The sequence below is a fragment of the Magallana gigas genome, chromosome 4 (genome assembly GCF_963853765.1).
Source record: "Magallana gigas chromosome 4, xbMagGiga1.1, whole genome shotgun sequence".
In the NCBI taxonomy this organism is placed as follows: Eukaryota; Metazoa; Mollusca; class Bivalvia; order Ostreida; family Ostreidae; genus Magallana; species Magallana gigas.
In genome coordinates, this window is record NC_088856.1 from 31,885,627 (window position 1) to 31,896,940 (window position 11,314).

At 32.6% G+C, this 11,314-nt stretch overlaps 1 protein-coding gene across 3 annotated transcripts in view; it reads right to left on the reverse strand.

Annotated features, from left to right (window-relative positions):
• The window catches only part of LOC105321647 (FYVE, RhoGEF and PH domain-containing protein 2), a 57,010-nt gene extending 47,849 nt beyond the window's left edge, over positions 1 to 9,161 (reverse strand). The window contains exons 1-2 of one of the 3 annotated variants that reach the window (XM_066082101.1): positions 8,512 to 9,161; positions 5,266 to 5,436 (exon numbers count right to left, since the gene is read on the reverse strand). In XM_066082101.1, coding sequence (XP_065938173.1) covers positions 5,266 to 5,436; positions 8,512 to 8,575 — 235 coding nt within the window. In that variant the 5' untranslated portion in view covers positions 8,576 to 9,161. The remainder of the gene's footprint in view (positions 1 to 5,265; positions 5,437 to 8,511) is intronic. The other 2 variants (XM_066082100.1, XM_066082102.1) reach the window with 2 other exon arrangements.
• Positions 9,162 to 11,314: the final 2,153 nt, after the last annotated feature.

Genomic DNA, 11,314 nt, shown 5'->3' on the forward strand with positions numbered 1-11,314 from the left:
CAGCTTTTCGAGTTCAAAATCAGAGAAAAACCCGCAGTGGATGTTGAAATTTGCATGTAAAGATTCAGAATTGGGGGGGGGTATGGGGAAGACATACGATTGCGGGAGAAATTTGTCTCCCGCGCGGGAGATAGGTTGGATGCGGGAGATCTTAAATTTTTAGGCCGTTTTGCGGGAGTCTCCCACGCAATGCGGGAGGGTTAACAGGTATGTATTCCAGTGTATCACTTTTCGTGGAAAAGGGGAAAATCACAGTTTCAAGGATACGTAAATTTGTGGCCAAGGACCCTATCAATACAAAATGTTAATAGAAATTGCACTTCAACGAACACTTGATTTCGTGGATCAACTGAATAACGAAATCTATGAAAATTAGTATTCAACGAATATTGATAAAACCAAAGTACTGTATAATATATATATATCCTGATAGATTACTGAGAGGGATCTTCAACTGATTCACTTCTGTCAAATATATTCCATTCCTATAGAAACACCTCAGGTGTCTTTTCCCTCCTGAAATAAACTTGTTAAATTCAGTGAACTAAGTACTTTCTGTACATCTGCCATGTCTGTTTATACGTTAACCATGTTCTTGAAGTCTACAGAGGAGCAAAAGTACCTATTCAGACATGCAGAAAATGCAAGCACCTGCTTTGTTTACTCTGTATATCCATTAAATGAACAAAAAAAAACACAAAACATGCATTCATTGAAAGATTGAGAAAAACAGATTTTTTGAATTTCTACAAGTGCATCAATCTTAAAGTCAAGTTTGAAACTCTGTCTCTCCTTTAGAATTGAGATGTACTCTGTTGGAGGCATGCACCTTAGCTTGCATTGAAAACAATTTAAAGCCAATGTATTCATTTCTGTGCCTTGAAATTTGAAAGTCGCTCATTTTTGGTTATATTCAACATATCGTTAAAGTATGAGTTCTAGCTATATCATTATAAGTTGTTTTTTTTGGTTCCTTTGGATAAAAAAATAAAAATAAACAAACAAACTGATAGTTTCTTTTGATTTTCTCCAAATGATTTTTTTTTTCTGATTTGATATCAAAATTTGAAACATACTCAGATATCTGTATTTTCTTACTTAAAGTTATAACCCACAGTTACTCTAATAGTTAATCATTGATTGTATTATATTTTAAACAGTACAGTATAGAACAAATACTAACATTACTACTTATTTCAAAGTACAAATAATTTAATTTAATAAGTTTAATAAATCTACATTTATTTAAAGCCATGCTACAATCAAATGATGTTTTAGTTCATTTTCTATCTTCATTTATGAATTGAGCCAGGTTTATTTTGTACTATTGCATCTTCTAAAACTGATCTCTAGGTCTCGTGTGAGCAGCATCAGCAACTTCAGTTTGTTTTTATCTTGCATAAACCTGTGTGGCACATATTTTTAATTATTTATACATCTTGAAAAATTAATGCCATCTTTTTGTTTTGGATGGATTTTCTAGATTTTTTTTTTTTTTGCAAAGCAGCTGTGGTATCCTCCCAAAACATATGTTACAAGTGTCATCCATCAATTCTCGATGCAACTAGACGGAACTCTGTTAATCAAGTATTTAAAAAGTCATTAAAAGCAGGAGATAAAAAAAGACACCGTTCAAGCAAGAAATATTCTGCAGAAATTAAATGTTCTTCTCCATTAAGAAACAAGGAGAGAAGGCTGATCAATTGAAGCTGCAGGCATGAAGATTCTCTCTATTTCAAAATATTTTTAATGCATGTGTATGCAAGGGTGTAAAGAAGAGAGAGAGAGAGAGAGAGAGAGAGAGAGAGCAAAGCAAAGCAAAGCAATTTTAATAATTCAACAATCCTATTGTGTTTAGGGTAACCCGACCTAACCTACAAAAATGCCCCGATCCTACCATTTTTAGATGTCTGTTTTTATCTGATTGTGAATTTTATATTATTTCTATTAAAAAATCCGTTTTTAAATATGACACAAACAAACATTCTTAATTAAAATTAGGATTCATGCAGATAAAAATATGATAAAATTAAAAAAATCCCTACCTACCTAACCTAATTTTTTCATCAGTGTTACCCTAAACACACAATTTTTTTTTATAAGCCAAATTATTACATCAGTCTACTAGTAAAAGCTAAATGCCATGTATCTTTTTTCGTTCATTTGTCAAGGTCATTGATCCGAACTTTACAACTGTGCATAAGAGAGAGTAAAGGAAAGAGAGGCGAAAGTCAAAGTAACTGGGAACTTTAAGACACTAGGGCATACATTAAACCACCATTCTCTATACTGATCGAGACCTTCCAAAGATCTGAAGGTATCTACAGAATCAATAGTCCTTTCTAAATCCCAAGATCATAAATTCAAATCTACATTAAATTTCTATGACTGTATCATTGATACTGATATTGTAACTTATATCATTACTGATATATTGTTACTGATACTGTTACAGCAGATATTGTTACTATTAGTTTTCCTGATAATGTTACTGATACTGTTACTGTAACTGATATTGTTACCAATATTGTTACTATTACTGTAACTGTTACTGATATTGTTACTGATAATGTAACTGACATTGTTACCAATATTGTTGCTATTACTGATACTGTTACTGATATTATAAGAAAGCAAATACATAATATGCAAAATTTTGACAAAACCCAAAGCAGCTAAAATTATATCCACAAAAGCTCAAAGACATATGATTAGCATATACAGTTTCCTTTTGATTATCATTATAAGCATTCACAAATAGTCTGTCCTTGATCTCCTGTTACCTGTAAATGAATTTGATTGAGAAAAAAACTGGTACTTGACATTACTTCAAAATGTCTACAAAGATTTCTGCTACTTTAAAAAAACAGTTTCTGTTTAAGACACAACAGCTGGCAGAACTTGAACAAAAATTAATGGAAGCAGGAGGCACCCTTAATGCAGAGTAGTCTTGGTTACAAAAAAAAAAGTTAAAAAAAAGCAGGAAGAGCTGGATTGTAAAGATATTCAAAGCTACATATACGCCATGAATCAATCTTGTTTTTTATTTTTATTTTATTGCTGAATTTTCCAAAGAAGAAAAGAAAAAAATATCCACAAATATATCTGAGGAGAGATGGCGGAAATGTATTTTCGTGTCAGTTATTATATAATGGTGTAGAGAAAGAGTCTTAAGCAAGGTTAAATTTTCTTTTGTTTTTTTTCTTCTTCCTTTATTTTTTATTTTTTTGGAAGGCCGCTTTAGTTTTAGATTACCGGTGTGTTCATGGGAAGATTCTCTTCGTATGCTTGTTATGACTACTTAGGTCAAAAAAAGGACAACATCAAAAGCAAGAGGATGAAAATCAACTCCAATAATTGTACACATACGCAGAAATCAAAACTACGTTATATTTAACCCACATATATTTTTTCTGTAGCTTTACTGAACTAGGAAGTAAAATAAGTGCTGCATAATCAGTCTGAATCTGCAGATCTATACAATATTTTCTAAATTTTCTGAATCTCACTTAGGATTTTCAAATATCTAAAGTCAATGCAATTGCTAATACATGTACCTGATATATGAACAGATGAAAAATGCATTAGATCATTCATATCTTTTGTAACCTATAAATGTACTATATCAATGATGAGAGAAATTACATTTTCAAGTGGTCCTTAAAACTTTGTACTTTGGAATCAAAAATGTATGTTTCGAAAAAAAAAAAAATATTTTCAAACCTTAATTAGTACAAAATGATCAACATAGGTACGTACCTTAGCTGGGCACAGGAAAAAAGGAAATGAAATGATTAAAGTTACAGCACCTATCACGATAATTGGGGGGGGGGGGGGGGGGGGTCACATTGCATGCATGTATTTTTTTAGTGCTTCATGAATACCTATACTCCTGAGGGAAAAGGAAACTACATATTGTAGATTTCTATTTTCCTTATTACTGATTTTTTATATTTTTAGTGTTCATCTGAAATATGGATTGTCGCATAAATTAGAACAGTACACCTTAATAGCAAGCGCTGCTCACCATCGTGAAGCAACAGCAAGCACCCTGAGCTCTAATGACAACCCATGGGCAAAGAGAAAATTTGAATTACTGCTACCTTTGACATTTAAACGATAAAATGCTTTCTTTGGTGATTCATTCAGGATATGAAGGTAGCGACATTGCAGGAAAAATACATAACCCGTGTTAGCGGGTTATGTAAATTTTTCCTGCAATGATCACTACCTTCAAAACCCGCATGAATCATCAAAGAAAGCATTTCATTGTTTATATTAACTTTTTTCTTTAACTAATTAATAAACTGATTATGAAAAGTTAGTAAAATTCACTTAATTACTGTTAATGTACAAGAGTACATTAGCTAAAAGAAACAGCCAAATCGTCTCCTGTGAGACTTTGAGTCTGGCATTGTCATGATTATTTCGTGCAGTCCGGGATTTTACTAAGATTGCTGTAGGTTCAGACCAATCGATAAACAGGGCGTGTCAATTTCAGTCCTGTCACTTTCAGCCGCTATAGATTTCAACCAATCGATAAATAGGGCGTGTAGATTTCAGTCTGGCTGTTTCTATAGAGCTATGAATTAACTATAAGTTTTCCGTAAGAAATAAAGGATATTATGCTTGGTAGATGTAAATATATGATAGTGAAAATTCTGTCATCAGATTCATACCCACAATTCCGTGTAAATTGCAAATGGCTACCAATCTCATGTCTCGCGAGAACAGGTAAAATGTATTTTAAGATTGTCATGAGTTAATGATTAATAAACATATTCCCCTAATTCAATTCTAAATACTGCTTTGCAACAGGTTGTAATAAGGTATTCTCCAGGCAAATTGTTTGGAGCATTGTTACTTTGACAAAAATTGTTGAGTGATGTTTGCTCTACTAACATAACACCTTTAGAGTAATGAATAAATAGATATGTAGATCCAAATATACATTTTTCTATTGAATCTGATTGTGAAATTGTGATCATTTTATAGGCTTTGCCCTACACATAGCCAAGCTGTAAACCATAAATGTTTATACATGTATACTGGAGGATAAAGTTTTTTAGTTTAATAATTTTTTATCACATTAATGCATCCAAATGGTAAACCATTCATTGATATGATATTTATCTAAAGTATATATATACCGGTAATACCCTTGATATTTAATTCGATTTATGCTGCGCTCGCCCAAACTGTCACACCATAAAAAATATTAACATATATCCTAAGCTGCTTATTGAAGGAAATCTCATGGCTTACTTAGATTGTTGATGACATGCTTCTCTTCCCGCTTTTGAATCAACGGTTCTCCACACTCCGACCTCAGACGTCCGTAGGGTGCCGCTCGCCTCTCTGCCACACAAGCTCGTAGGACCCACTTCTCCGCGAGATGCTCTATCTGGATCTTCACCACGTCTCCCTGTACCTGGTCTATTAATTAAAATGGAAAAGAAATGTTGAAGTTTTATGGGAAAAAAATATTATTGTAAAAAATTCATATTTTATACGTGTTTTACTTGAGTTTGATTAATTCTACATCGTAGAATAAGTTTAAAACTGCTTTACAAACAATTTGTATTGTTATACATACATTTGATAACAATTAAACATGTAGATATTGGCAGTTAAAATTGACCTATGAAATCACTCTCCAGGAGATATTGCGAGACTTGCGATAGTTGCCTTCTACTATTGGAGTATCCCATAAGTTGGCTGCAGGTCTGTAGAAATTTTTTGAGTACAATATTTTGTGCGCCATAAAATTAAAATTTCAACTTATTAGGATGAACAGAACTGTAGCTCCCAGGTCGCCCATCTGAATTTTTTCAGAGATTTCTCTGAGACTATAACCTAAAATCAATGTTTGATTTCTTTATATCTAAATAATTTTACCATTGACATTATTTTGGTTAAGATTCATCCAACAATTCCTTTATTAATATAGATATTTAAATCAATTTACAACATATATGATTAATTTTCATCAAAATATCCCTTATCAACAAGAGGTAATAAATGATTTTATCAAAAACAGTAAATTTTACTGTTATTGAACAGATCGAGCTTTAAAACCTTGGCAAGGTTTGCATGATTGATATATCAGGAATAAATGAAGAGAAGACAACTTCAACAGCAGAAATGATCAAGAATAATCATGGGCATGCAGCATCAAAGCTCTATATTCAGTCCTTTTATTGGTAGCGAATCAGTATGAGGTTTTGTCATGCATGCAACCATTGTGGTCGGAATTCTGAATTTATTTAAGTTGTTGAATCATTTTTCTTTGATTTTCATAACGGTGAAATCAAACTTTCTAAAATATGAAGAATGAATTATGGAGATTAATAATAGTAATTTCAACACCCCTTTCCATTTTCCTAGTTTCAAATTAGTTTACCAGTACAAATTTATCAAGCTCCCTCTATCATTTCTGATCGAATATTTTGAGGCAGATCAATATCGATAACACACCAGAGGTACATGTCAGAGAACATACAATTGAAGAAGAGGAAATTTTATGTAGGAATAAATCAAACTGAATCAAGCTCCCTTTATCAGTATCATTTCTGAATATTTACATTTGCTGATATGTTAATTCCTTTATAAATGTCAGAACCTATATACAGAATAGCAAAAATATTCAACTCTGTGTGGACTTTTCCATGACGTACGTCACAATGATCATAGCACGCGCTTATCGCAAATGTAAGTTGGATTATTTTAAACATGAAATTTTAACAATTCTAAACGGTTTGCCTTTTTCAAATGTACATGTAAATATAGTTAGTAAACAGCAATGTTAAAAAGTTCATTGGGATATCTAACGTGATCAAATGTGTAAGACAAGCCCTTTGGGCTCTCAGATTTTTAAATCTTTATTTGCGTTTTTTTCTTCAATAATTTTCTAAAAATTATTCTAATCAATACACATGATACATGCGAATCTTTGTTACCAGTAAAACAACCGTACACAAGTATGTACAATGTATCCTTATCACACATGTGATAAGTTAAAAATGTACCCATGAGTTTACAATAAGATAACACATCAAGTTGATCGACCTCCCCCATCCCTCAACCACCACCAACCTCAAGGTTATAGCGACTACATGAAAAATGTAATACTAGTTTTTATATGTTTTCTGAAAATATATTCAAAAAGTATCGCCAAACCTGAAGAAAACTTGAAAATTCATTACGTAAGATAATTCAAAGTCATTCAACATTTTGCTTTAGAAAGTGTTGATTGAAATATTCCGCCAAACAAATTCACCGGAAATACACAGAGAAATGAAAATATGGAACTTAACTCGTATACCATGTATACTCCCGGATTACACTGATTTATAGTCGTTATCTAATTGGCCTTCTTGATATCAAAAAATTTATATATCAAAGTTTGATTTTTATGACGATTTTTCCTTATTTTTCATTTAATTTATAATTGTTCAAACAAAATTCATTTATAATCATGTTTGTTTAAAAAAGAGCATATCCCACGTAAAGTACTTTTACATTTTGTGTGGTGTTTGTGGGTTTTTGGGTTTTTTTTTTTTGGAGGGGTGGAAGGAGAGAGAAAGGGGTTTAATCACCTACATATTTTAAACTGGCATGACCTCTCAGTTTCAATAACATGTAGGTGAACTGCATATAATCCGCTCCCATCCCAAAGGATCTTATTTCTGTTAAATTGTATTGTACCGCTGGGGATCGAGGGAGTGTCGGAGAGAGAGAGAGAGAGAGAGAGAGAGAGAGAGAGAGAGAGAGAGAGAGAGAGAGAGAGAGAGAGAGAGATGCCCCAATATGAAGCACATCTACATGGATATTCAACATTTTAAGTATGCACACCTTCACTTATAGTTATATATAAATACAGATCGAGTTCCACAGTAATCCAATTAAATAAGTTGTTCATTTATGTTTTAAGTTTTTTATGGTCGGTATCCGACCATATGAGAATGTAATTCTGTTTGTCGAGAATTAACCGTTTCTCACCACTTAACTGTTCATCGCGGTCATTTGATTCAATAAATTAAGAAAACACATGGCAACACTTTGAGTCTAGCCAACATGTCGACAGTTCTCAACCCTTGCGTATAACAGTAATGGGGCTCATAAATGCCTCAGTACCTTCAGAAAGTATATAGGATTGAACTAATGATAATTTGTAATGATTCAATGCAAATATGCATTCTCTCTCTCTCTCTCTCTCTCTCTCTCTCTCTCTCTCTCTCTCTCTCTCTCTCTCTCTCTCTCTCTCTCTTCTCTCTCTTATAACTTAGAATAGAAATGTTTTATTTTTAAATATCAAAACGATTCGAAATTTGATTTTTTTTTTACCTTTTAAAAATTATATGTATATTATTTATACGTACCTGTTGTTGTAAACTTACATAACAGAATTAATTTAAGTTATAATCAGAGGGATAAGACATGCACATTGCGCGTACATGTACATCTTATTATTTGCACGTGTATAAAATAAATGATAGTTTATATACTCACATTGAAGTATGCTCTGAAGCGAACTGTCACTTTCATAATCGTCCATTGAAATTTCCTGTCCCATGTTTTAATAGTTATCTATTTATATAATCCGTAGTTTGAATTCTAGATTTCAAGTGTCATTCGCATTTTTCCTTGTTTGCAAAAGCATTGCTAGCCTGCCTTTAAATGTGTGGTTCCTTGATTTTCCAAACAGACACATGTTGGCGAGGATGTATAACTGTGCATTTGAAACACAAGCAGCGATATTCTATCTCTCCCAGTTTCTACCCTCGATAATTTGGAATTAATTTTTTGTTAATTAATTGCTGTTATAAATCAAGAAACCCGCGAAATAAAACTCCATCTTCCAATATGTTTGTTCCTCAAGAATATTTCACGTTCAAGCTTTCCTCGAAAATGTCAGTGTAATGAATTTCAGTTGTCAAATCCCTCCTTAAAATATATTTTCTGTAATTTCAAACATACATTCACGGCTCGGTATATAATCACTGGCAGACAGGTAGAATCTTCTGTTACAATCCCTCGCGCCTGTCCCTGATTAGACCTCTTGTTTTTACACGTGTTTTAAATGTGTACTATTTTTCATTTTTTTTACACGAAGTTATGAATGAAACTGAGGCAATAATTTGATTATGGACGAACGATTGAGCAAGATGCGATGCGTCAACACCAGATACAGAGAGCTTCCAGGCACCCTCATAGCGCACGTGCATGCATGCGCCCGTCAGCTGCTCCCACGAGCAAGCTTAAGCGTTCGAAAGTCAGCTTCCTTGGAGTGTGCCACTTAAGAAACAAACAAAAGTCTGGTAGCCTTAAGAGCCGTTCATAAACAATCTCGGCCATTTGTAAGCCTAAAAGATTCCCTGTCTTCAACCTGTATATACAACCTCGTAATTTCCTGTGTACATTTAACGCGTTCTTCGTGAATTGGAAACGACCGACTTTCATGAAGGAATTTATAAGATACAGTGTATGAAACAAGGAATTTCAGATGAATCGTAATATGTAATTTGATAGGATTTAGGTGATTACATGTAATTTCATACCTATATAAATTGGTTTTAACATTAAATCAAAACAAATTTGAAAAAAAAAACTTTCAATCTTGATAAAAATAATTCAATACCATTATCTATCTATCTATCTATCTATCTATCTATCTATCTATCTATCTATCTATCTATCTATCTATCTAATGACAACAACTGTCAACTAAATACTGACATTGTCATAGACTCACTGTCATGTCGTATTCGTATGTATACATGTAATTTTATTAAAATTATATGTTAGATCCGCTCGCTTACGTGTTTGTGTGTAGCGAGTAAGCGAGCGGATCTAACATCTAATCAATTAGATTGATGTATACATCGAATATATGTCAACTGAATTTTAACAGTGTCAGTCTGAACACTTTAATCGCTCGCAGACTCAAATTGAAATTGTGTCAGTTGTTTACCCTTGTTTCCTGCCTATACAATGTACAACCTAATACAGAACACTGTGCCGGATAATTATGCCAGTGCCAAGGTGGCATTTTTGCGCCCGCTTAAGGCGCATTTCTCTAAAATTTCATTTATGTCAAATGATAGACCATAGCCTAGAGAGTTAATAACCACCTTTGACTCAGGTGTACCTCACCTGACAGGTGAGATATTCACCTTTAAACATAAATATCCCATAGGAAAAAAAAAATTCCCCTAGGAGAAATCATGTTCCTGTGGGAATTTTACAAAATCCTATAGGATAAAGACAATTCCTACAGGATTTCAAAGTTTTCCTGTAGGAAATTTTCCTCCTGTGGGATATTTATATTTCCTATGGGAAGAAAAAATCCTATAGGATAAAGAAAATCTCCCATGGGAAAAAGAAATCCTATAGGATATTATAATTTCCTGTAGGAAAAAAATCCTCTTTAATATTTCCTCTAGGATTTTTTTCTCTCCTACAGGAATTAGTTGGCCACAGTAACATTTTTCTGTACTCCTATAGGAAAAGAAAACTCCCATGGGACTTTTTATAAAACATTAATTATTGATATATTTGTCAGGCTGTTTTACTCTACAAGATATATTAGCCTCTATAATTCACAAAAATCTTCAACAAATATATTATTTCCAAATTTCATTTTGATGTGGCAATTATTTATTTTTTTATAATTACGATGCCATTGGATTTATAATGATATAGGGTATTTACACCATTTGTTTAAAGGAAAAATTATTAATATTTTGCCTTTCAATTAAAATACTCACAATGCTGACAATTTAAGGTGGTGTTAACTAAACTAATTCAAGCACATAAATCAGATTCTCAATGATAAGTTACTCGAGACTGACTTATAAATGTTTGCAATTAGTTCAATGTCTCTAGATTTTCTCCAAACTGCATTGAAGAATAATCCATTGATGGTGGCATTGTCTTCCAAAAACATCTCTTTTTCTTATGACAAGTGTGACAGTCAGCACAAAAAGGTATGCACTGTCTCTTTAGTGTGCCTAAAATATTATAGAAATTTTGTAGGTAAATCATATTAAGAAGTAATATCTGAATTAAACACGATCCTTGTCCTGCTTAGTGCACAACTCTTCAACAACTGACAGGTTGTATATAAAATTGACAAATAATTAACTGTTTAAAAACAAAAGTATTGTTTGCATATACCAACATTATATAATCTTATTAAATAAGACATAAAATTACGATAGATCTATATGCGATCATAAACTTGAGATTACACATTAAATCTATTAGACAGCTCTCCGACACTGTAATTCGAGAAAATTCGGACCACAAATAA